Source organism: Tiliqua scincoides, chromosome 15, assembly GCF_035046505.1.
Source record: "Tiliqua scincoides isolate rTilSci1 chromosome 15, rTilSci1.hap2, whole genome shotgun sequence".
Taxonomy (NCBI): domain Eukaryota; kingdom Metazoa; phylum Chordata; class Lepidosauria; order Squamata; family Scincidae; genus Tiliqua; species Tiliqua scincoides.
The window spans coordinates 342,501-369,253 of NC_089835.1; the positions used below are offsets into that span (position 1 = coordinate 342,501).

Genomic DNA, 26,753 nt, shown 5'->3' on the forward strand with positions numbered 1-26,753 from the left:
ACGAGTTTCTGTGAAAACAAAGTGCTTTTCTGGTCAACATCTGCTGAAAGATGTCAATTTCTGCTTAATGATGTCACTTCCAGTCCTCAGCAGGCACCATGAACTTAGGCCCTCTTTATGAAACAAATCTGACATCCCTGCTTTAAACTGTCATTTCATTTAAACACCACACTGTAAGCAAACTTAGCAAGTATGTATGTATGAACAGGTAGACCTACAGGTCTACAGGTAGGCCACAGCTGCGATACAAGGGCATCTGCAAGAGGGATCTGAAGGCCTTAGGAGTGGACCTCAACAGGTGGGAAACCCTGGCCTCTGAGCAGCCCGCTTGGAGGCAGGCTGTGCAGCATGGCCTTTCCCAGTTTGAAGAGACACTTAGGGTTAGGGTTAGGGTTGACACTTGGCCAACAGTCTGAGGCTAAGAGGCAAAGAAGGAAGGCCCATAGCCAGGGAGACAGACCGGGGACAGACTGCACTTGCTCCCAGTGTGGAAGGGATTGTCACTCCCAAATTGGCCTTTTCAGCCACACTAGACGCTGTTCCAGAACCACCATTCAGAGCGCAATACCAGAGTCTTTCAAGACTGAAGGTTGCCAACTGAACATGTATGTATGAAACATCATGCACATCCCCCCGTCTTATCCTGTGTCCCCCTTCCTTCCTTGTCTCTCTTTCAGCCTGCAAACACCCTGGGAGTATGCTTGCTCTCTCTCTGCCTCCTCCCAAGTGCCAAGCTTATGGGTAGTACTATATAAACAGCAACTGCAAATGCCTTTGTTGCTGCTAGATTCCTTGACTGCGATTTTATTGCTATTTAATTTAATTGGACTAGCACATTTTTAATCTTCATATTTAGATTCTTCACCACTTTGGGGTCCCCATATGAAGGGCAAAAAGAAGCAGACGCCTGCACAATTAACCTTGGTCTGAGTACCCCCAGCAAACAGGTCCTGGGAAACTCTTTACACCCAGTTGGAACACATTTCCTAGCACTACAAGCAGGGATGCAGGAATCTCTAGGCAGGGCTCAGCCTCCCTGCATACTCTTGAGCAGGGGTGTCCAAACATTTTGTCAGGAGGGCCACATCATCTCTCTGACACTGTGTCGGGGGACCAGGAAAAAAAGAATTAATTTACATTTAAAATTTGAATAAATTTACATAAATGTATTTATTAGAGATGGAATTTATATGAAGGTCTTGCAGTAGCTCAAGGCACAAAGCAAGGCTGACCTTTCCTTTGCTGCCACTGCTGCATCACAGAGGTGAAATAGCAAGCAGTGGAGGGAACCCTTGCTCCACAGCTTATGCAAGCGGTCAAACAGTTGCCCTCGCACTGAGAGCACCTGTGTCAGGTCAGCATGGGCTCCAGCAAGTCTCCAGAGGGCCAGAGTCTCATTGGAGACTGGGCGCTCCCCGCGGGCCGGATTGGGAGCTCCCAAGGGCCGCAAGTGGCCCCAGGGCCGGCGTTTGGGCACTCCTGCTCTTGAGCATAAGACAAAGACAATCCTCATGCAGGGAAGGAACGGCCTTTTGGTTGCAGGGCTGCTGCTCTGCCAAGCATCATTCGCCCTCTGCAGCCAGTACCCACCTGGCCTGCAGGTTGCTCCTGCCCTGGGAGGGCAGCAAGAGGAACGGTGCCCCAAATATTCAAACCACCCTCTATAATGAAGCAGGCAAAGCTGGATCATTTTGCACGCAGATACCCCAGGAAAACAGAGAGCCAGGATGGTGTAGTGCAGTACTGGTCAATGTTTGTCCTCCACTGAACCACTTCACATGGTCCATCTATTCGAAGTGCCACCAGAAGTAACTGGCAATGACAGTTGGGAGGCCAGAGGCAACATGACATACACCAGTAAGAGGCTAAGGGTGGACAGAAGCGCTTTTTCAAGAGTGGAAAAGCATATTCTGGGACTGGCGGCTAGCCAAGCCTCCTACTGCTGTTTGCTGTGTCACGTTTCTGGACAGCAAGGGTTCAGGATCCTGCACACACCACTAGACATCACCTCAAGTACCACTGGTTGAGAAACACTGGTGTAGTGGTTTGGGAGTTGGACTTAGACAGGGAAGATCCAGGTTCAAATCCTCGCTCAGTCATGATGCTTCCTGGGTGACCTTGGGCCAGTCACTCTCCCTCAGCCTCACCTACCTCACAGGGCAGTTGTGATGACAAAAGGAGGAGAGGAACCATGTACACCACGCTGAGCTCCTGAGAGGAAGGGTGGTATAAAAATATGAAAATATATTTAAAAATTGGGGGCTCAAAAAATGGGTATCTCAGGCCCACTGGTTTGAGTCAAACAAGAGCTGGGAACTTAACCTCTTGCACACACCCCCATCTGGACTTCCTGGATTCCAAAGACAAACCGAGCAGCTCTCTTCTTCGGCTGCCTTACTAGGCTAGGAAGACAGTGCTGGAAGTTGGCCAAATCTCACTGCACAATTTGGCAGCTCAACAAGCCAAAAGCAGGGATGAAAACCAGAGCACTGTGTCCCTCCGCCTTTGCCCCCTCCCCAAACCCAGCTTTTTGCAAAGCAGGCTGGTTTACATTTCACGCCACATTCCACCCTGGTTACTAAGGAAGCCCCTACAAGCCAAAAAGAGAGAGAGATTGAAATAAGGAGGAGACAAACAAGGCCAAAGAAACCCGAGTGAAGGAAGACTGGACAGTGCAGGGTGGGGTGAAAGAGGCAAGCCTAGGATGACAGTGAACTAAAGACCACAGGAGGGATTAGGAGGCAGCTTTGCAAAAGGCAGAGGATCTTGGAGACAGAAGGAGCATGAAAAGGCAAGAGGATGCTGCAGGCAGGGGCAGGGTTGTGTGGACCTCCTGACTCTGATCACTTTGCACCCACACAGAATTTTACACTGGCTGCAGAATGAGGAGAACCTCAGCTGTCTTCCTTGCATGCATTTAAGGAAAGTGTCCAGCTTTATGGCTGTAGAGGTAAACATGAAATCACATGGCAGCTACCTGGCAAAACAATAGAGAAGGACACAGGAGGATCAGGGAGTGGGAACAAAGAGCCTGCAACAGCCCGGAACTATTAAAAGTGAAAGCACACACCACCCTCTCCCCCCTTAGCAACGCGATCCTGGGGATTGCGTCACTGCCTCTCCCCTTCCCCGCCCCTTAAAGGGATACAGAAACACTGTTTTAGAGGAAACCTGCCTCTATATGCCAGCGGCTGGAGAGGAGGAGGTCTTTCTCTCCTACTTGCGGGTTTCCCACAGGCAACTGGTGGGCCACTGCAGGGAAGAGGACACTGGGCTGGATGAGCTTTGGGTCTGACGCTGTAGAGTGTTCACTGATCCGGAAGCAGGAACCACACAGAGGTGGCAAACTGGAAGGACACCAATGGCTGAATGTGGGGGGGGGGAGCAAAGGGGGGAGACAACTGGCCTGTTTGAACCCCAAGCAGCTGGAGCACTGATTTTCAACCAGTGTGCCACCAACAGTCCGCAGGCGTGCCACAGGAATTTGGGGGAGGCTCATTTATTCATAGGGCCATTGGGGGATGTGAGCCCCCCCCCCCCCCGGCAGTGCAGTATGCCTCGTTGGCATCCTTCAGTCTCGGAAGACTATGGTGTCACGCTCTGAATGGTGGTTCTGGAACAGAGTGTCCTCTCCAGTGCGCGAAGCCTGGGTAAGGTAGATATGGAGGATAGACTGTTACCCATGCAGCAAATCCCCCCTCTCCGTGTCGCTGAAATGGTCCAATGGAAAGGCAGAGGCCAATACGGTTGGTTCCAGCGGCGTCGCAGGAGTTGCCAGAACGTGACTGTGTTCAGTCATGAACTGCCTCAGGGACTTCGGCTCCGGCTCAGGGACTCCTGAAGCCTTTTCCATAACTGGATGTAGCCACAAGGCAGTGGAGGTTTGGGATCAGAGTTTTCCTTCTCTCAGTGTGCCTTGACAATTGTCCAAAAACTAATGATGCGCCTCGACAATTTTAGCATCTTGTCAGTGTGCTGGGAGATGAAGAAGGCTGCACTAAAGGGGTGGGAGGGATGAAACTTCACTGCGAAGCCAAGTCCTCTTGCTCCTCCTGAAACAGCAGGGGAAGGGCAGTGCAAAGACGAAAGGAGCCCCAACAAGCAGGACAGACACTCCGCATTTGCCACTGCCGATCCAAAATCAAAGTCCTGGCAAGTGGGGTCAGTGCACATGTGGATGTGTGGCAGGAGGGCTTTGCTATTGTCCCCCCCTGCTGCACTTCTTTGGGCTTAGCAGTGCTTGAAGCGGGGATAAATTTCCCAACAGCTGGCTCCAGTTGGATGCCATTCTGTTTCTCAACCAGTGGTAGTCATACCACCAATGGTACCTGAAACGGTGTCTGGTGGTACTCGTGGGACCCCCAGGCTCCCACCACCTGGCAGCCAGACCAGCAACGCAACACAACAAGCAACGGCAGGAGGCCCTGCTTGGCGGGCAGAGTGCACTTTTTGCACACTCAAAAAAGCCCTCCCATCGTCCCTGAACCTCTTACCTTAAGGGCAGGAGGTCTGGTCTAGAGGGTTGAGCCTCCGTTTGCCTGAAGATAACATTTGAAGGTCGCCGGTTCGAGGCCACCAGCACCGTGCGACCTTGAAGCAGCTGACAAGCTGAGCGGAGTTATTCCATCTGCTCTGAGCGTGGGAGGATGGAGGCCAGATCAGAACGAAACATCTGAATTGTTGTGGCTCTTGAAAGATAGAGCCTTCTTTCAACTGTAAAAATACCTACGGGGATTTAAATTAGCCTGCCTATGTAAACCACCTTGAATTAAAGTCTGAGGAGAAATCTGAGGACCTAGAAAGGTGGTATATAAATACCTGTATTGTATTGGCAACCTTCAGTCTCGAAAGACTATGGTATCGCGCTCTGAAAGGTAGTTCTGGCACAGCGTCTAGTGTGGCTGAAAAGGCCAATCCGGGAGTGACAATCCCTTCCACACCGGGAGCAAGTGCAGTCTGTCCCTGGTCTGTCTCCCTGGCTATGGGCCTTCCTTCTTTGCCTCTTAGCCTCAGACTGTTGGCAAAGTGTCTCTTCAAACTGGGAAAGGCCATGCTGCACAGCCTGCCTCCAAGCGGGCCGCTCAGAGGCCAGGGTTTCCCACTCGTTGAGGTCCATCCCTAAGGCCTTCAGATCCCTCTTGCAGATGTCCTTGTATCGCAGCTGTGGTCTACCTGTAGGGCGCTTTCCTTGCACGAGTTCTCCATAGAGGAGATCCTTTGGGATCCGGCCATCATCCATTCTCACGACATGACCAAGCCAACGCAGGCGTCTCTGTTTCAGCAGTGCATACATGCTAGGGATTCCAGCTCGTTCCAGGACTGTGTTGTTTGGAACTTTGTCCTGCCAGGTGATGCCGAGGATGCGTCGGAGGCAGCGCATGTGGAAAGCGCTCAATTTCCTCTCCTGTTGTGAGCGAAGAGTCCATGACTCGCTGCAGTACAGAAGTGTACTCAGGACGCAAGCTCTGTAGACCTGGATCTTGGTATGTTCCGTCAGCTTCTTGTTGGACCAGACTCTCTTTGTGAGTCTGGAAAGCGTGGTAGCTGCTTTACCGATGCGCTTGTTTAGCTCGGTATCGAGAGAATGAGTGTCGGAGATCGTTGAGCCAAGGTACACAAAGTCATGGACAACCTCCAGTTCATGCTCAGAGATTGTAATGCAGGGAGGTGAGTCCACATCCTGAACCATGACCTGTGTTTTCTTCAGGCTGATTGTCAGTCCAAAATCTTGGCAGGCCTTGCTAAAACGATCCATGAGCTGCTGGAGATCTTTGGCAGAGTGGGTAGTGACAGCTGCATCGTCGGCAAAGAGGAAGTCACGCAGACATTTCAGCTGGACTTTGGATTTTGCTCTCAATCTGGAGAGGTTGAAGAGCTTTCCGTCTGATCTGGTCCGGAGATAGATGCCTTCTGTTGCAGTTCCAAAGGCCTGCTTCAGCAGGACAGCGAAGAAAATCCCAAACAAGGTTGGTGCAAGAACACAGCCCTGCTTCACTCCGCTTCGGATGTCAAAAGGGTCTGATGTGGAGCCATCGAAGACAACAGTGCCCTTCATGTCCTTGTGGAAGGATCTGATGATGCTGAGGAGCCTGGGTGGACATCCAATCTTGGGGAGAATCTTGAAGAGGCCGTCTCTGCTGACCAGGTCGAAAGCCTTTGTGAGATCTATGAAGGCTATAAAGAGTGGCTGTCGTTGTTCCCTGCATTTCTCCTGCAGTTGTCTAAGGGAGAATACCATATCAGTGGTGGACCTGTTGGCTCGGAATCCACACTGCGATTCTGGATAGACGCTCTCTGCAAGTACCTGGAGCCTCTTTAGTACAACTCGGGCAAACAGCTTTCCTACAACGCTAAGGAGAGAGATGCCGCGGTAGTTGTTGCAGTCACCCCTGTCACCTTTGTTCTTGTACAGCGTGATGATGTTTGCATCCCTCATGTCTTGAGGTACTCCACCTTCTCTCCAGCAGAGACAGAGGATTTCATGCAGCTCAGTGACGATGATCTCTTTGCAGCATTTTAGGACTTCAGCAGGGATGCTGTCTTTTCCAGGTGCCTTGCCAAAGGCAAGGGAGTCCAGGGCCACGTGAAGTTCTTCTAGGGTTGGTTCACTGTCAAGCTCTTCCAGCACAGGCAGGCACTCAATGTTGTTCAGTGCTTCTTCGGTGACTACATTTTCTCTGGAATATAGCTCAGAGTAGTGCTGCACCCAGCGTTCCATCTGCTGCGCCCGATCCTGGATGACCTCGCCTGTGGCAGACTTCAGAGGGGCAATTTTCTTCTGTGTTGGACCTAGGGCCTGCTTGATACCATCATACATCCCCTTGATGTTGCCCGTGTCAGCTGCTATCTGTATCTCGGAACAGAGCTGGAGCCAGTAGTCGTTAGCACATCTCCTGGCAGTCTGTTGGACTTTGCTGCGAGCAGTTCGGAGGACCTGCAGGTTGTGCTCACTGGGACAGGCCTTGTATGCTGCTTGAGCTCTCCCCTTTTCCTCAATGACTGGTGTCAACTCCTCAGAGTGGGCTTCAAACCAGTCTGCCGCCTTGTTGGTCTTCTTGCCGAATATGGACAAGGCGGTGTTGTAAACGGTATTCTTGAAATGTTCCCATCTGTTGGATGCGTTTGCGTCGGCCGGGCCTGGAAGAGATTCCTCAAGCGCTTGTGCAAATTCCTCCACTTTTCTCTGATCCCGGGTCTTGCTGGTATCAATGCGAGGTCTTCCTTCCTTTTTCGTGTGATACAGTCGCTTTGTTTGCAGTTTCACTCTGCTGCATACCAGGGAGTGGTCAGTGTCGCAGGCAGCACCATGATAACTGCGTGTGATCTTGATGCTGGGAAGGCTGGAGCGTCTGGTGAGGATCAGGTCGAGCTGGTGCCAGTGCTTTGATCTTGGATGTCTCCAAGAGACTCTATGTTGGGGCTTTGTGTTGAAGAACGTGTTGCTGACACAGAGACCGTGATGACAGCAAAACTCTAGCAGGCGTTGGCCATTTTCGTTCATCCTCCCAGTGCCAAACTGACCTAAGCAAGTGGGCCATGAACTGTTATCAGCACCAACTCTAGCATTGAAATCGCCGAGGATGAACAATGGCTCTTTTACAGGGATTTTCTTGACAGTGGTGGCCAGGTCATCATAGAATTTGTCTTTGGCTTCTGCTGGAGACGACAGAGTCGGTGCATAAGCACTGATGAGAGTGATAGGTCCTGCTGATGACTGGAGCTGCAGGGACAAAATTCTTTCACTTCCCACAGTAGGTGGGATGATGGATTTCAGCAGGGTATTTCTGACCGCAAAGCCAACGCCATGTTCCCTGGTTTCGTTTGGTGGTTTTCCCTGCCAGAAAAATGAGAAATTTCTCTCCTTGACAGATCCGGAATCTGGCAGCCTAGTCTCTTGAAGGGCGACGATGTCCATCTGCAGTCTGCTCAGCTCCATGTCGATGACAGCTGTTTTGCGTGCGTCGTCTATTTCTTGCAGGTCATCAGAGAAGCCAGGTGTCATTGTCCTAACGTTCCAGGTGCCCAGCTTTAGGGCAGTAGTTTTCTGTTTTCTGTTGCATGGTGCAGAGTTGTCGATCCGCTTGTCGGTTTTCACCCTAAACCCCACGCACCCCATGAGGTTAACGGACCGTGGCGAGGCAACAATATAAATACCTGTATTATTATTATTATTATTATTACCACCACCACCACCACCTGCGTTGGTTGCATTGCATCTGGCATCCCAATCTGGAAGTAACTGGAAGATGACATCATCAGTTACATCCAGTGGTACTTCCAACAGGTGGACCATGTGAAGTGCTACGGCAGGGGACAAATGTTGAGCAACGCTGCTATACAGCATGCCAGGAAATGACCTTAAGATCATTTCCTGGTGCATTCAACAGGGGCGAAAATGGTGACTGGTAACAAAAAATTGATTTTAAAAAAGAAAAAACAGCCCTGCCAGGATCTGTCTCAGTGCTTCTCAAGGGCTGCCGAAGCCACCACTGCCAACTGGAGCAGCAAAAGAGGTAACACATGAGCACGCAGCCCCCACCCCCCTCAAGAAGGGGGCGAGTGAAAAGATTTGCAGGTGGGCAACTTTTGCTGCCTTAGCAACAAGGCTGTGGCAGAAGGCTGGCAACAGAAGCACTTCTGAGACTCAGAGGTTCTTCTTTAGAGGTTGGAAAATGGAAGGAGTCACAAGGGTTGCAAAGGAAAGCAAGGGTGGAGCACAGATCATGGGAGCAGCCAAGCTGAGAGCCTCAGCAGTAAAAAAATAAAATGGAAGTTTGATGGTAACAGCAGGCGAGAGATCCCACACAAGGGGCCAGGAGCAGGTGGAGTCTGGAGCAGCAGGACAGAAAGGTGGGCTGGCTATCAAACTGAATCAAGAGGAATGGCTGAAATTGCTGGGCATGTTTAGCTTAGAGAAGGGGAAACCTACGAAAGACACAAAAGCCGCCTTCAAGTACCTGAAGGGCTGGCATACAAAGGGGAGGACTTGCTCTCTGTAGCCCCCAAAGGTAGGACTGCAACCAGTGAGTTCAAACTTCAGGGAAGCAGATCTAAGCTGGACCTGAGGAAGAATTCTCTAAACCAGGGGTGTCAAATTCATTTACTACAGAGGGCCAAAGAGCATTCATGCCTGCTGAGGGTCAGAAGTAATGTAATTAAGTAGAAAGTGATGTCATTAAGCAGGTCACGACCAGCAATAAGCACTTTTTCCTCACGTAGGAACTCATCCAGTGCAAATGACAGAAGAGAAAATACACAAATCTTGATTGTATTTTCAAGGCACATGAGAGCCCAATTATCACACAGGCTGTCCTTTTAGCAGTGATACCTCAGCCCAGCTCAGCAGCTGAGGGCAGCTGCTGGGAGAGCCCAAGAGCCAGATAAAGAGATTCCAGGGGTCACATCCAGCCCGCAGACTTTATATTTGACACTCCTGCTCAGTCTGACTGTCAGTCTGACACTGGAACAGTCTGCTTTGGACAGCAGCAGGCTAGGCCTCACTGGAGGTTTTCACGCAGAGGATGGGTGGCCACATGTCAGGGGTGTGCTGAGAGGGGGTTAGACTGGATGACTGGAAGGTGCCCTTCACCTCTCACATTCTAGGAGATATATGACAAGAAGATTGGCACCAGCCTCTAGAGCAGGGGTCTCTGAACCCCGGCCTGGGGGACAGATGAGGCCCGTAGAGTGCCTCTAACCAACCCGCGACCAGCCTCTGATCCCGAGAGCCTCTGGCCCAGTTGACCAAACACAACCAGAGTTGTGCTTGTGGGGTGGGGAAACGGGGGTCCATTTAAGAGCGTGTGCTTTACTTCTTGGGCTGTTTTGGTGCTTGGAGAAGTCCTGGACGTTTGAGGCCATTCATTCATTTATTTCAGTCATTCATCTAAGTTCCATCTCGAATGTATTTATTTAAATTGCATATTTAACTTTTTTTTCCGGCCCTCAACACCATGCCAAATATTCGATGCGGCCAAAAAGTTCAGAGACCTCTGCTCTAGAGCAGCGGTGTCCAAAGTTTTTGGCAGGAGGGCCACATCATCTCTCTGACACTGTTTTGGGGGCCTGGGAAAAAAAGAATTAATTTACATTTAAAATTTGAATTTTAAATTTTAGGTCTAGGGGCAGGAGGTCTGGTCTAGAGGGTAGAGCCTCCATTTGCCTGAAGATTAACATCCACAAGGTCGCCAGTTCGAGGCCACCGGCACCGTGCGACCTTGAAGCAGCTGGCAAGCTGCAGCTGAGCTGTTCCATCTGCTCGGAGCGTGGGAGGATGGAGGCCAGAATGTTAAAACCAGATCGGAGTGCAACACCTTGAATGTGGTGGTTCTTGAAAGAGAGAACCTTCTTTCAATTTGTAAAAATCCCTGCGTGGATTTAATAAGCCTGCCTGTGTAAACCGCCTTGAATAAAGACCAAGAAAGGCGGTATATAAATACTGTATATTATTATATTATTATTATTAAATTTACATACATTTACATAAATAAATATATTAAAGATGAACTTATATGAATGAATGAAGGTCTTGCAATAGCTCAAGGCCTCTAAAAGGCCTTGCACAAAGCAAGGCTGGCCTTTCCTTTGCTGCTGCTGCTGCTGCTACATCACAGACGTGAAACAGCAAGCAGTGGAGGGATACTTCATCCCACAGCTCATACAAGAGGTCAAACAGTTGCATCGGGCCAGTGCGGGCTCCAGCAAGTCTCCAGAGGGCCAGCGGCTCATTGGAGAATGGGGGTTCCCTGAGGGCCGCATTGGGAGTCCCCGAGGGCTGCAAGTGGCCCAAGGGCCAGGGTTTGGGCACCCCTGCTCTAGAGGAAAGGAATTGCAAGGCATGAGAAGTGTGCTTCCAAAATGAAGCCACCACATGCGGGTGCATCCACTGCTTCAGGCCCCTCAAAGAAGACTCCATGTAGCCTTAATCCTTCCCTCCACCCCAGCCCATAAGGATGCACTGGCATGCTCTGATGCAGGTCATGCTACAGTAAAGGCACAGCGGAATTCCAGAAGCATTTCCAAGAACTGGAAAGCACCATCCTTTCCCTGAGCCCAGAGGGAATATTAACTGGTCTGTCCTGAAGTCCCAAGGAAGCTGTGACTCACTGTCCTGGAAGCGAAAAGATAAAAGCATTTGCAGGCCCAGGCCCAGCAAAAGGAAAGCAAACCATCACGTTTGACACTCTAATCAAAGCACTTAAGGAAACACTCTGATGGGATGTGACCAGAGCACAGAAAATGCTTGCACAACAAGGAGTTGGAAATGGCTTGCCCCTGTCCACAGCTGGATCACCTCCCAGGATTTGCCCCCTCCCTCTGCCACACATGGCGAGCAACAAGGAAAAATGGAGAAGCAGCATGCAGACTTCAAGCTGACCTGCCTCCTCGCTACCTGGTCTCTTTCCCATACCTTCCGCGCTCGGCTGTTAGTCACCGGGAACTCGCCAAGGCTGTCTTCATCAGTGCGGGGGTCAGGCAGGCTGCGCTTCTCAAGGGTGTCCGTTCTCAGCAGGGCCTCCAGGCTGCTGCCATCCTGAGAAATCAGGCCATCTTTCTTGAGGGTCTGCTCAGTGTCTGCAGAAAGGAAAAAACCCCCGGAGGGGCTGCCTTGTCAGTCTGCAGCAGTGGAAAAAACAAAAGAGTCTTGTGGCACTGCAAAGACTGTGGCGGCAGCTTTTGTTGCAGGCTACAGCAGAGGGCTCCAAGTGGTGGGTCAGGACCCAGAAGCAGATTGTGACATGCCCTCATGTGGGATATGACAGTGCTTGTTTTGAGGTTCAGGTCAGCAGTTTGAACAACAGCCAGAACTTGGGGTCCTAGAAGAGGTCAAGACTCTCAGGGCCATCTCTCCCCCCACTTGTTCTCTTCTGCTTTAGCAGCCCTCTTCTCTTTGCCTTGACCCACCTCGCTTCTCCTTTTCTCCCTTTCAAAATGGAGGGCGCATTGTTGCCATACCAACTCCTGACCTTCTCCTCCCAACTGGCCTGGAAGGGATGAAGGACACTGCAGCAACACATGCAGACTGGCTACCACCAGGCAGGAAGAGGAGCCGTGACCACTCACTCACCCACTGGACACTCTAGCCTGGTTTTCTTCTCTCTTCCACACTTCCTCCCCTTTTTCAAATTAGGGAGGAAATTACGTGATAAGAACATAAGAAGAGCCCTGCTGAGACAGGCCAAAGGCCCACCTAGTCCAGCTTCCTTTATCTCATAGTGGCCCACCAGATGTCTCAAGGAGCACACAAGACAACAAGGGACCTGCATCCTGGTGCCCTCCCCTGCATCTGGCAAGAAGGTTCTCTGCAATGTCTACAGAGCCCAAAATGTCAAGGCCCTTTCAAGTCAAAACAGAGAGCCTCAGGTTTTGCCTGCAAGGCCTCAAATCCTGCTGAAGGCCTCCCCACTCTATTGCTGCACTCCCCCAACCAAGCAGAAGGTTGCATAAGACAGCTCTGTAGGCCCCTGGCCTCCAGTCCTAGGACTCAGAGAGACAGGGAGAGGTGTACCTGGTTTGATGGAAGGAAAAGAAAGCCTTGGGTCTTCAGGAGGGTGAGAGCGGCGCTTTTTCCTCCAGCGGCGTGCCGGGTAGGAATAGAGCTGGCCAGATGCCAAACCTTCCGATAAATAAATGGAGAAGGAAAAAAAGGATCAGAAAAGCAGCACCAATGCAGAGTCTCCAGACTCTCCTCCTTTCAGGGATCAACCAGTCACTTCTGGTTGCCTCTGGCCCACAAAAGAGAAAGAGAGCCCTGCTGGATCTAGAGAAAGGCCCCTCTAGTCCTGCTTCCTGCTTCCCACAGTGACCCACCAAACTGCTTCTGGGAAGTCCCAAAACAGGAGAGAGAGCCACTGTTATCTCCTGCTATTGTTTCCCTGCAACAAAACTTCAGAGTTTGCTGCTGAAACTGGAAGCAGCATACAGCCATCATGGACAGGTAGCCATGTGACTTGTTGTCCAATCTCTCTTTAAGGCCATCATACCCAGTGGACACCAGTACATAATAATAACAACTTTATTTTTACCCCGCCTTTCTCCCTGAAGGGACTCAAGGAGGCTTACAACAGGTTAAAACAGATTAGAAACATAATTTAAAAACAGATAAAAGCATATTAACACATATCATAAAACAGTAGTCAGATAAAAAGCAGTCAGGTAAAAAGAGCACAGAGCAGCAAATCATAAAAGAATCAGGCCTGCCACATCTTGTGGCAATGCGTTCTGCAGCCTCATGATGCACTCTGAGCCTACTCCTCCCTCCTGTTCTCCAGCCTCACTCTCCTGCTAAGCAATTTTACGTGATCTCCCCTGGTTCTAGCGCTGGAGAGAGGGTGCAACCCTTCACACTGGATCCACGTGGTACTGTCTGGGTAGCCAGCTTCCTGCAACAAGTCAAGGCTTCCATGCAGAAAGCCTTGCCACTGTCCCTTCCAAACGCTCAAGGGAGCTGCCAAAGAACAGAAGCAGGGCTCAACCAAAACAAGGGAAGATGCTGTCTGACCAAGTGAACAGGCCTGTGGCCACTCTGCAGACCGCTCCCCACTCAGGAAAACCCAGGCACGCCCTCAAGATTTCCAAAGAACACCTGCAGACAACCTGGCCCCCTGTGACGCTTCTCCATCCAGATGTAGCAGTTACTCTGTGCCACTCCGGTCTGCGAGTCCAAGAATGGCAGCCGGACGCTCCTCTCAGCGCACAGCCGGGCGTTGTAGTTGTGGCACTGCTCCATGGCGTCTTTGTAATACTGTTCGCCAAGACTAGGAAGAAAAGAAGAGCAAAGAACTATTAAGAGACTTTTCTATGCTTAGAAGGGTTCCTCAGGAACCTGTGTGTCATCAGCTCTAAGTTCACCAAAGAGTGGAGGCATCTTGGAAGCGGTGGGCAGATGAAGACCCAGGGGCTGAATCCAAGCCGCAAGCATCTCCAACCCAGACTGCTTCTTGTCCACAACTAACATCTGGTCCTCCAGTCCCTTCTTCTGTGCATCCATGCATTGAGGCCCACACTAGCAGTCTCTTTCAGATACAGCATTGATGTATAAATGCACTGAAGGGCACACCAACCCATCAACCACTGCCAGGCAAATGCGTGGCCCGTCTCAGAGGACTTGCCTCTCTCTGCTCTTTCTCACGAGAGAGTGCACAAAAGGAACACTTCCTATTTTCAGAAAACAGTGGGACCTCCTTAATTGTGGGCTTGGCATCTGCAGATTTGAATATCCACAGCTGCCAAGCCTGCAGCTAGAGGGCCTCAGAGGACCTCCCGTTCGCAACTGGAAGTACCAGAAGTCGCATCCAGGAGGTCTTCTGAGGCGTGGGGAGACGGCACGTGACCTTCCTGCACCTCAGAACACCTCCTGGACACTACTGGAAAGCACTTCTGATTTGCAGAACCAGCCAACCCCCCACGGATTTAATTATCCACAGAATTCTGTGTCCGTGGAGGTGGGTCCTGGAACGGACCAGTTATTCCAGCAGCAGTTATTCCATCTGCCCTGAGCATGGGAGGATGGAGGCCAGAATGTGAAGCCAGATCAAGAAAGTAACACCTGAATGTTGTGGTTCTTGTAAGATAGAACCTTCTTTCAACTGTAAAAATCCCTACAGGGATTTAAATAAGCCTGCCTATGTAAACCGCCTTGAATAAAATCCTGAATAAAGACCAAGAAAGGCGGTATATAAATACCTGTATTATTATTATCCCCTACAGAATCCAGGGGCTCGCTGTACTGTTAAAAGTTGAAAAGGAAACAGACTGTTCAACGCAGTTCACCCCCCACTTGAACAGAAAATTGAGAAGAAGGAAACACAGACATGTGTAAATGTTATGTTTGCAGAATAATGGCACAATATTTACAGAGCTGGAGCTCTGAATGGTGGTTCTGGAATTAAACCTATGATATTAAGGACAACAGCAAAGAGGCACCACTGCCCTGGTGCCTAAAAGTTTAAGGAGATCTCATTTTGCAAAGCTTTGTTTGGGAGACTGATGCTCCTTCACCAGATTTCCCCCAGGGCTGGCTCTAAATGCCACTTTTCTGAATCAGAGCTGGAAACTGTCACTGGTGGGCAAAAGAGCCAGCCCCATCCTGAGCAGAGGCCAAGTGAAGGTTCCAGGGCCATCATTCTGGTAGCAGGTTTCTCTTCTCAGAAACAAAAAGCTGCATTTATGGAACTGGCATTTCGCATGCCTGCAATCTGTTCAGATCACAGAGGAAAGAAAATATTCAATTCTATTCAATAATCCCATCAGTTAAAAAAAAAAAAGACAGAAATGGAAAGTTCTGACAGCAGTGGAGGCACCAACAGCTTCCATTTTTATTCCTGCTCTTTAAAAATCTGCGGTGCAGCAGCAATGAAGTCTCCTTAATTGAACAGGCTATAATTACAGTAATTTCAGTGTTTAAACCTTGCCACAGAAGCTTAGCAGAGGGGAATACAAACTCGTGGGCATCAGTTTACTCGTGGGGGGGAGAAATGTCATGTTTGTTGTCAGGAGAAAAAGAGGGGCAATTAGGTAATTAAATCTAAAGAACCTTTTGCAGTGTTTCTCAAACTATGGGTCAGGACCCACTAGGTGGGTCACAAGCCAATTTCAGGCGAGTTCCCATTCATTTCAATATTTTATTTTAATATTTCAGACTTGATGCTACCATGGTATGTGACAGCATTTAGGGAAATGTTACAGTTCTATATTTTGAACAGGATACTACACATATGCTTTAAGCAATGATAGTCAATGGGACTTACTCCTGAGTAAGTGTGGGTAGGATTGCAGCCTAAGATTGTCAAAAGTTTCCTGCTTGATGATGTCATTTCTGGTCATGGCATCACTTCCAGTGGGTCCTGACAGATTCTCATTCTAAAATGTGGGTCCCAGTGCTAAAAGTTTGAGAACCACTGGTTTGCAATATTTTGATTCATCTTGACATGGCAGCATCAGCAAGCTGTGTCAATAACTGCAAAGGGGGCAGCCTGTAACCTCTGCTCCCTGACAGGCCATATCCTCTTCCCTTGAGGTCTGGGGGAAGCAGAAGGACCCCTTTTCCTTCACTGACTCTTCTACCCCCATTCCTCCCAAACACTTCTGACATCTGTGGGTCATTACTGTTCTGCTTCCCCACCCTTTGCGGTGCCCAAACTGTGGTCACTGTTCCCCTCCTGCACCCAGATGCCTCCAAAAACCTTTATGAAAAAGAGCGTCTCTCTGCTCCCCATCCGAATCTCCCCTGTTGGTGGTGGGAATCTTGATTTCTCTCATGCTACGCCCCTCCACTTGTGGGGCAGCACCAGCGCTGTTTTCTGCTCCACTGCTTGAACATGAAACCCCCACCTTTTAGTCAAGGGCAGGGGTGTTCAAACTTTTTGGCAGGAGGGCCACATCATCTGTCTGACACTGTGCTGGGGACCAGGAAAAAAGGAATTAATTTACATTTAAAATTTGAATAAGTTTACATAAATGAGTATATTAGAGACGGAACTTATATGAACGAATGAAGGTTTTGCAAGGCCTTGCACGAAGCAAGAACAGCCTTTCCTTCACTGCCGACAAGCAGCCTCGGCCTGAGCAAGAAGTCAGACAGTTGCCCTCACAATGAGAGTAGTTGCATTGGGCCAGCGCAGGCTCCAGCAAGTCTCCAGAGGGCCAGAGGCTCACTGGAAGCTGGAGGTTCCCCACGGGCTGGATTGGGGGTCCCCAGGGGCCGCAAATGACCCAAGCTGGGGTTTGGTCAAGGGCTTCCATCACCCCCACCACTGGTCTGTCTGCGTCTTCCTCTCTCCTGCACCCCCTCCTCATCACATTTCACAGCAACCAGTGTGTGTTTTCAGGGGGGTGGCGACAGCTCTTTCCACTCCCCCTCTCCAGAACCCTGTTTGGGCGTCCTGACTGGAGGGTGGGAGATCCGCCTCACGTCTCCCCTCCTTACTTCCAAAGGCAGCCAAACAGAGGAAGAAGACAGGAAGGGGCTCGATCTCCCACCCCCAGTCCCCCCACTTTCCCACCTTCCTCCCCCCTTCCTTAACAGACATGGGCTGCAACCCTACACACACTCACACAGGAGCAAGTCCTGGGGGGGCTTACTTCTGAGTAGACAGGCACCCAAGGGCCGCTCCTCCCTCCCCTTTAATGGGGGAGCAGCACAGAAGGGGAAATTTGGCCTCAGTCTCTTCAACTCCCCCCACTTTCTTCTCAGGCCTGATTTGGGGGGGGTCTTGTCTGCCTCCCCCTCCCCACATATTCTTTGCAGACTGAGGGGAGGGGCTCCCCCCTCCCCACTCCCACTTCTGGGGGGCATCATGTGGGAAGGGCCTTCCTTCTCCCCCAGGGCCCTCCCTCACTGGGGGGCTTCATGAGGGCCCCCCCGGGCTCCCCTCACCCCCCAGGAATGCTCCTAGGAAGTTCCCCCAGCCCCTCTCCACAGGACTGCCCCCCCTCGGGCCTGCCCAGCACGCCCCTCCCAGGCCCAGCAGCAAAACAGACTGCACAGCCCCCCCTCCCCCCGCGGGCGGAGTGGACTCTTCCGCCCGCCCGGCCGGCCGCCCCGCGCACTTCGGAGAACCGGGCTGTACCACCAGGCCCGCGGGGGGGGCGGAGCGCGAGAGTTCCACTCACAGCTTCACCACATTCTGAACCACCGCCGCCATCTTGCCCGCTGCCGCCTGGGCCGCCAAAGGCCGCCCCGCGCATGCGCAGAAGCCCAGCTTTCCCCCGCACCGCGCATCGCCGCCCTCTCTCCAGCACAATGCCGAAGGAGCAGGGCGCATGCGCGCCGCCGCCGCCGCCGCCGCCGCCGCCTTCGAACCGCGCACGGCCGCCGGCCAGCAATGCGCATGCGTAGTGAGAGCAGGCTCAAGAGCGAGGACACCGCGCCCCTAGCGCCCTGTGGCGGTATTGCCTCGCCTTGCCGTCTCTGGACCAGAGCATCCCACATACCCTTGTTCACTGATGTCTTTCAGCCCAGTCGTAGTAGGCATGTCTACTCAGAAGTAAGTTCCATTTGAGTCAATGGGGTTACTCCCAGGAAAGTGTGGATAGGATTTCAGCCTTGAAGCCCAGTCCTAGGCTTGTCTACTCAGAAGTAAGTTCCATTAGAGTCAATGGGGCTTACTCCCAGGAAAGTGTGGATAGGATGGGGCTGTTAGGCTGCAGTCTAACCCCACTTTCCTGAGAGTAAACCCCATTGAACAAAATAGGACTTACTTCTGAGTAGACCTGGTTAGGCTTGTGGCCTTAGTTTGTATCCTGACTTCTTTGGCCTTCCTGCCTGCCAGGCCACTTTTCCTGAGAACCTGCATCATGTTTATGTGGCCATCTCTCAGAATGAAAGCCCCAACCCTGCGCCAACTTCCCCTGAGGAATAATGCCCATCGGAGGCAGGCTCATGAAATGGCACATGGGGAAGAGAGAGGGGAAAACTCCTCCCTGGCCAGGAGCTCTCTTGGCTTTCCAAGAGGAGAGTGCAGATTCAGGGATGGAGAAGCATTTCCTCACCCAGAATGCAGTTAACCTGCACAACTCCTTGCCACAGGATGTGACAGCACCTGGCCTAGGCATCTTTAAAAGGGGACTAGATAGATTGATGACATAAAAGCCTGTTACCGGTTATGAGCAGTGTTGACTGGATGCAGCCTCCAGCTTTCAGAGGGAGCCTCTAACATAAGAAGAGCCCTGCTGGATCAGGCCAAAGGCCCACCTAGTCCAGCTTCCTGTATCTCAGTGGCCCACCAAATGCTTCAGGGAGCACACAAGACAGCAGAAACAACTTGGGTCCTGGTGCCCATCTCTGCAATTGGCAACCAGAGGCAGGCTACCTCTAAAACCAGGAGCTTGCACATGCCTACCATGACTTGTAACCCATGATGTATCCAAACGCACTCAGGATACTCCTCAGCGGGAGGGGGGTTGGGGGCTTCTTGTAGTGGGGGATTCGATTATTAGAAACATAGAGAGGGGGTTTGCGACGGATGTGAGGACTGCATGGCGACTTGCTTGCCTGGTGCGAAGGTTGCGGACATCACTTCTCGTCTAGACAGGCTGGTAGACAGTGCTGGGGGAGAGGTAGCGGCTGTGGTGCATGTCGGCACCAACGACGTGGGCAAGTGTAGCTGGGAGGTCCTGGAGGCCAAATTTAGGCTTTTAGGCAGGAAGCTGAAAGCCAGGACCTCAAAGGTAGCGTTCTCTGAAGTGCGACCTGTTCCACGCGCAGGGCCAGCTAGGCAGGCAGAGATCAGGGGTCTCAATGCGTGGATGAGACGGTGGTGTAGGGAGGAGGGGTTTAGATTCCTTAGGCACTGGGGAACGTTTTGGGACAAGCGGGGCCTCTACAAGAGGGACGGGCTCCACTTGAACCAGAATGGAACCAGACTGCTGGCGCATAACATTAAAAAGGTGGCAGAGCAGCTTTTAAACTAATCCCTGGGGGAAGGCCGACAGGAGCCGAGGGGCATCCGGTTCGGGACTCCTCATCCCTATGGGATGAGGATGGGAGGGTTAGAGAACAACAAGACAAAGGCAGAGCAGGAGAAGAAATTGGGAAAGGTAGCGTGATGGGATGTGATAGACGGTTTGGCACAATGAGAGGATGCGGGGACAAAGAAGCGAATAAGCAGCGCATCCTGGGGCATTCCATGTACAAACGTTTTTATGCGAATGCCCGAAGTCTACGAGCAAAGGTGGGAGAACTGGAATGTCTGGTGACAAGGGAAAATATTGACATAGTGGGCATAACGGAAACCTGGTGGAATGCGGAGAATCAGAAGGATACTGGAATCCCGGGCTATAAACTCTACAGGAGGGACAGGCAGGGGCGTGTTGGAGGTGGGGTGGCCGTTTATGTTAAGGAAGGGATAGAATCCAGCAAAGTAGAGATTGAAGGTGGGTCCGACTCCACCGTAGAATCTCTGTGGATTAAATTACCAGGCTTGTGCAGCGATGTAATACTGGGGGCGTGCTATCATCCTCCAGCCAGAAATCGGATGGGGACCTTGAAATGAGGAAACAGATCAGGGAGGTGACAAGGAGGGACAGGGTTGTAATCATGGGGGACTTCAATTATCCTCATATAGGCTGGGTCAATTTGTGTTCTGGTCACGATAAGGAGACCGGATTTCTTGACGTGCTAAATGACTGTGGCTTAGAGCAGCTAGTCACGGAGCCCACCACAGGGCAGGTGACTCTGGATTTAATATTGTGCGGTATGCAGGACCTGGTTAGAGATGTAAATGTTACTGAGCCATTGGGGAACAGTGATCATGCTGCAATCCATTTTGACGTGCACGTTGGGGGAAGAATACCAGGCAAATCTCTAACAAAAACCCTTGCCTTCCGACGGGCGGACTTCCCTCAAATGAGGAGGCTGGTTAGAAGGAGGTTAAAAGGGAGGGTAAAAAGAGTCCAATCTCTCCAGAGTGCATGGAGGCTGCTTAAAACAACAGTAATAGAGGCCCAGCAGAGGTGTATACCGCAAAGAAAGAAGGGTTCCACTAAATCCAGGAGGGTGCCCGCATGGCTAACGAGCCAAGTTAGAGAGGCTGTGAAGGGCAAGGAAGCTTCCTTCCATAAATGGAAGTCTTGCCCTAATGAGGAGAATAAAAAGGAACATAAATTGCAGCAAAAGAAATGTAAGAAGGTGATACGGGAGGCCAAGCGAGACTATGAGGAACGCATGGCCGGCAACATTAAGGGGAATAATAAAAGCTTCTTCAAATATGTGAGAAGCAGGAAACCCGCCAGAGAAGCGGTTGGCCCTCTGGATGGTGAAGGAGGGAAAGGGGAGATAAAAGGAGACTTAGAGATGGCAGAGAAATTAAATGAGTTCTTTGCATCTGTCTTCACGGCAGAAGACCTTGGGCAGATACCGCTGCCTGAACGGCCCCTCCTAACCGGGGAGTTAAGTCAGATAGAGGTTAAAAGAAAAGATGTTTCAGACCTCATTGATAAATTAAAGATCAATAAGTCACCGGGCCCCGATTGCATCCACCCAAGAGTTATTAAGGAATTGAAGAATGAAGTTGCAGACCTCTTGACTAAGGTATGCAACTTGTCCCTCAAAACGGCCACGGTGCCAGAAGATTGGAGGATAGCAAATCTCACGCCTATTTTTAAAAAGGGAAAGAGGGGGGACCCGGGAAACTATAGGCCAGTCAGCCTAACATCAATACTGGGTAAGATGGTGGAATGCCTCATCAAAGATAGAATCTCAAAACACATAGATGAACAGGCCTTGCTGAGGGAGAATCAGCATGGCTTCTGTAAGGGTAAGTCTTGCCTCACAAACCTTATAGAATTCTTTGAAAAGATCAACAGGCATGTGGATGCGGGAGAACCCGTGGACATTATATATCTGGACTTTCAGAAGGCGTTTGACACGGTCCCTCACCAAAGGCTACTGAAAAAACTCCACAGTCAGGGAATTAGAGGACAGGTCCTCTCGTGGATTGAGAACTGGTTGGAGGCCAGGAAGCAGAGAGTGGGTGTCAATGGGCAATTTTCACAATGGAGAGAGGTGAAAAGCGGTGTGCCCCAAGGATCTGTCCTGGGACCGGTGCTTTTCAACCTCTTCATAAATGACCTGGAGACAGGGGTGAGCAGCGAGGTTGCAAAGTTTGTGGACAACACCAAACTTTTCCTAGTGGTGAAGACCAGAAGTGATTGTGAGGAGCTCCAGAAGGATCTCTCCAGACAGGCAGCAAAATGGCAGATGCGCTTCAATGTCAGTAAGTGTAAAGTCATGCACATTGGGGCAAAAAATCAAAACTTCACATATAGGCTGATGGGTTCTGAGCCGTCTGTGACAGATCAGGAGAGAGATCTTGGGGTGGTGGTGGACAGGTCGATGAAAGTGTCGACCCAATGTGCAGCTGCAGTGAAGAAGGCCAATTCTATGCTTGGGATCATTAGGAAGGGTATTGAGAACAAAACGGCTAGTATTATAATGCCGTTGTACAAATCGATGGTAAGGCCACACCTGGAGTATTGTGTCCAGTTCTGGTCGCCGCATCTCAAAAAAGACATAGTGGAAACGGAAAAGGTGCAAAAGAGAGCGACTAAGATGATTACGGGGCTGGGGCACCTTCCTTATGAGGAAAGGCTACGGCGTTTGGGCCTCTTCAGCCTAGAAAAGAGACGCCTGAGGGGGGACATGATTGAGACATACAAAATTATGCAGGGGATGGACAGAGAGGATAGGGAGATGAACATAAAAACATAAGAACATAAGAACAGCCCCACTGGATCAGGCCATAGGCCCATCTAGTCTCGCTTCCTGTATCTCACAGCGGCCCACCAAATGCCCCAAAGAGCACACCAGATAACAAGAGACCTCATCCTGGTGCCCTCCCTTGCATCTGGCATTCTGACATAACCCATTTCTAAAATCAGGAGGTTGCGCATACACATCATAGCTTGTACCCCGTAATGGATTTTTCCTCCAGAAACTTGTCCAATCCCCTTTTAAAGGCGTCTAGGGTAGACGCCAGCATCACATCCTGTGGCAAGGAGTTTCACAGACCGACCACACGCTGAGTAAAGAAATATTTTCTTTTGTCTGTCCTAACCCGCCCAACACTCAATTTTAGTGGATGTCCCCTGGTTCTGGTATTATGTGAGAATGTAAAGAGCATCTCCCTATCCACTCTGCCCATCCCCTGCATAATTTTGTATGTCTCAATCATGTCCCCCCTCAGGCATCTCTTTTCTAGGCTGAAGAGGCTCTTTACACTCTCACATAACACCAGAACCAGGGGACATCCACTAAAATTGAGTGTTGGGAGAGTTAAAACAGACAAAAGAAAATATTTCTTTACTCAGCGTGTGGTTGGTCTGTGGAACTCCTTGCCACAGGATGTGGTGATGGCATCTAGCCTGGACGCCTTTAAAAGGGGATTGGACAAGTTTCTGGAGGAAAAATCCATTATGGGGTACAAGCCATGATGTGTATGCTCCTGATTTTAGAAATGGGTTATGTCAGAATGCCAGATGCAAGGGAGGGCTCCAGGGTGCAGGTCTCTTGTTATCTGATGTGCTCCCTGGGGCATTTGGTGGGCCGCTGTGAGATACAGGAAGCTGGACTAGATGGGCCTATGGCCTGATCCAGTGGGGCTGTTCTTATGTTCTTATGATGGACTTTTCCCCAGAAATATGTCCAATTCCCTCTTAAAGGCATCTAGGCAAGATGTGGCAAAGAGTTCCACAGACTAATTACACGCTGGAGAAAGAAATATTTTCTTTGGCCTGTCCTAACTGTCCCAACACTCAATTTTAGTGGATGTCCCCTGGTTCTGGTTATATGACAGGGAAAAGAACATCTCTGTCTCTCAGACCCAGGTGCAAGGAGGTGGCAACAGGAAAAGGTGTCTTGTTGTCTTCACTGCTCCCTGAGGCACCTGGAGGGCCACTGTGATGAGATTCCAGAAGCTGGGCTGGGTGGGTTCTTGGCCTGCTCCAGCAGGGCCGGTCCGCTGTTCTTAGGATTAAAGGGCCCCCTTCTCCTCCTCCTGCGTCGCCCAGGCTGGCAGGGTTAGGCTGAAGTTAGGCTGGCAGGCTCCCCTGTGGGATGGCAAGGCCTCCCCTGGCGCTCAGCACAACCTTCACTGCCCCTCACTGGCCTGGACCTGCTAAGGCCCTGTTGGGTCCCTACAATGTCTAAAGCCCCATGGCTGGGAGCAGCATAGCAGCTCTCTTGTCTGCATATGGCCACAAAAAACTCAGGAACGCCCACAGCATGGCTCCCTCTGGCTCCGACCTGTGGGCACCAGGAGCTTCCTCTGCCCAGCTCCCCTGCAACAGGTCAGTCCAGCCCCAGACATAAATCTGTATTTCATGAAATGTTTTCAGGTGTTTTATGCAGCCTCTGGTGTGAGAGATGAAAGACAGGCTTTTCCCCAACACCAGATGTCCCGGAGCACCTAAATCTTTCAACAGCCAACCCTGTTGTGTGCCCAGCAAGGGAGATCCAAAGGAACCTTCTCCTCACCATGTCATCCCTGGGGCCAAAAGAAGCTACCTATGATACTTTAGTCCCATTCTTCCCTCTTGCACTGATTGAATTCCTTGTGTGCAAATTGGAAATTGGCAGTGCAAGGCTAGGCACGTCCACTCAGATGTAAGCCCCCATGAGTTAAATAGGACTTACCCAGGTAACTGGGCATAGGATTGCATAGTCCAGAGGTTCTCAAACCAGGATGCATGACACCCCAACCCTGAGTAGTGTTCTGCCAGATTCCCAGTCTAAGCTACACTTAAAGTATTAGGCCCACTTTCAGCTAATTAGCTCCTCTTCTTTCCCCCACAATGGCCCTATTTCTGCCCTGTAGCACTGCCAGACCCCACCAGCAGGGTAGCTCACCTGTTCAACCTGCAGAGGTCAACTCTCTTCCCCTCTCCTGCCAGCAGCACCTCCCCCCACTACAGCAACAACTTGGTCCTCAGCAGGTCTTAGGTGTGACAGCCAAACACCAATCTCAGCATCGACTGCTCCAAAGTCCATTCGCTCATCAGCAGTTCCGTAGGCCATTAGTTCCTCAGTCCATTAATCCATTCTCTCCCTCAAGCTTTCCTCCTCCTACTAGCCACATCCAACTCTCCCTTCCTCAGGTGCCTGAGGGCCCTGTGGCCTCCAAGTGCCTGCAGCTGTGCAGCGCTGTCTGCTGAATGCCCAGGCTTTACCCTTAAGGGGGCCATTGCTGATACCACATCCTACCTCCTCACCAGATCTTCCGCAATTCCAATACAAGTAGCTCTGACTTTGCCCCTTTATGGGGCAGGGAGGGGGGAAATGCAGTGACGTAATACCCAGGAGAGCACGACCCACTTCCGGTTTTCAGTTGTGAATCCAGAAGTGGGTCCCAATCTTTATATTTTCTGAGGCTTGGGGAGCCCTGTGGAGGCTTCCATGCTCCTGAGAGACTGCTGCTGAGTAAAAGGAAGCCCCTGGCAGTGGCGTGATCCTGGGGATCATGTCATTGCATTCCCCCTTCCCCACAAAGACTTACTGTGGCTCCCAACTCCCTCTGGCATAGTCCTATATGTGTTTACTCAGAAGCAAGTCCCACTGTGTTAAGTGGGATTGACTCTCAGGTCAGTGTGTATCCTGTGCACACCTGTCTGGGAATAGGTCCTACTGAACACGCAGTGTCTTACTTCTGCATAAATATGCATAGCCTTGTACTGGAGAAGAGGTGCTGTTCTGACAAAGAACCTGTTGTGCTTTTCTCTCTCCTGAATCCAAAGAGAATTCAGGCTCTTTTCAATTACTCTGTAAAGAAGGTTTTACAGGTCTGTAGGTTTTACAGTTTGTATAAAACAGTGTTTCTCAGTGTTTGTTCTCAGCTGTACCACCTCACACAGCTTGCCTATTTGGAGTACCACTGGAAGTAACTGGTGATGACATCATCACCAGTTACTTGTGGGTTGGGAGGCCAAGGTGCAATGCGACAAACACCAGTAAGAGCCTCAGCTTGGACAGGAGGGTTTTTTCGAGTGCAGAAAAGCATGCTTTGAAGCTCTGCCTACTGAACCAAGCTTATTCCCACTATCTGTGTTGTGTTCCTGGTCTCGCTACAAGGTGGGAGGGTACCACCAGACATCACCTCAAGTACCTCTGGTGGTACCCCTGAAGGGATGGTACCCCTGAAGGGATCTGAAGGCCTTAGGGATGGACCTCAACAAGTGGGAAACCCTGGCCTCTGAGCGGCCCGCTTGGAGGCAGGCTGTGCAGCATGGCCTTTCCCAGCTTGAAGAGACACTTTGCCAACCGTCTGAGGCTAAGAGGCAAAGAAGGAAGGCCCATAGCCAGGGAGACAGACCAGGGACAGACTGCACTTGCTCCCGGTGTGGAAGGGATTGTCACTCCCGAATTGGCCTTTTAAGCCACACTAGACGCTGTGCCAGAACCACCTTTCAGAGCGCGATACCATAGTCTTTCGAGACTGAAGGTTGCCAATACAACCCCTACCACAGGTTGAGAAGCACTGGTTTAAACATTTAAAGTTGTTGGTTTTTAAAACACTTTAACACGTTGCTCAAATCTTTAAGCCACAGATTATAACACACTGCAGGATCCTGTCTCAACATTTCACTTTCAGCTGGGGAAAGCATCTTCAGAGGTTACAAAGAATTTGGATCATCTGATCATTTAGCTAGCCACTGCTTAACTGCCAGCTCCTGCTTGAATTATTTTAAAGGCACACTAACACTCTTTGCCTGTTGATCACTACCACAGTTTCCTGTATAGGTTTCTCAAAGTTTTTTGTTTTTATATGTTTTTTTTTTTAAGTTAACCATCTTGAACACTTCCCTTAGGGAGGGGAAAGGTGAAGGAGGAATATCTTGCACAAATAAATAAATGTACAGTGCTTTAAAGTTTATTTTGCATTTAACAAAATGTATAATTGTTATCTTTACACACAGCCCAGTGCGAGCCAACACTCCCATCACTTCACACCCCCCCCTTGAAAAAGGGAATGGAGTAGAAGTGTGGAGGAGAAGAGACTGATGGGCTAGGCTAGAGCAAACAGTCATCAAGCTCCTCCGCTCTCCCACTCCATTCCCCTTTTCAAATCCAAGGGAGTGTGGGAAAGAGGAGGGGTGACAAGGGCTTGTGCCCAGCTCTGTAAGAGGAAGTGTGGGAAGCCACCATGCCAGGAGGAGCAGGTCCCGGAGACCTTGGGCCAGCCTTTCCAGAACTTTTTTGAAATGCAGGTCAGTCAGTGCTTGCCTGGGACTCATCAGCCTGGGAAGGCAGCTCATCTGAG

The 26,753-nt window shown here is 50.7% G+C and overlaps 1 protein-coding gene across 2 annotated transcripts in view; it reads right to left on the reverse strand.

Annotated features, from left to right (window-relative positions):
• The window catches only part of DPF2 (double PHD fingers 2), a 36,883-nt gene extending 19,215 nt beyond the window's left edge, over positions 1-17,668 (reverse strand). For both annotated transcript variants that reach the window (XM_066610195.1, XM_066610193.1), the window contains exons 1-4: positions 17,614-17,668; positions 13,597-13,757; positions 12,509-12,616; positions 11,411-11,574 (exon numbers count right to left, since the gene is read on the reverse strand). In XM_066610195.1, the coding sequence (XP_066466292.1) occupies positions 11,411-11,574; positions 12,509-12,616; positions 13,597-13,757; positions 17,614-17,645 (465 nt within the window). In that variant the 5' untranslated portion in view covers positions 17,646-17,668. The remainder of the gene's footprint in view (positions 1-11,410; positions 11,575-12,508; positions 12,617-13,596; positions 13,758-17,613) is intronic.
• Between the last annotated feature and the right edge of the window lie 9,085 nt (positions 17,669-26,753).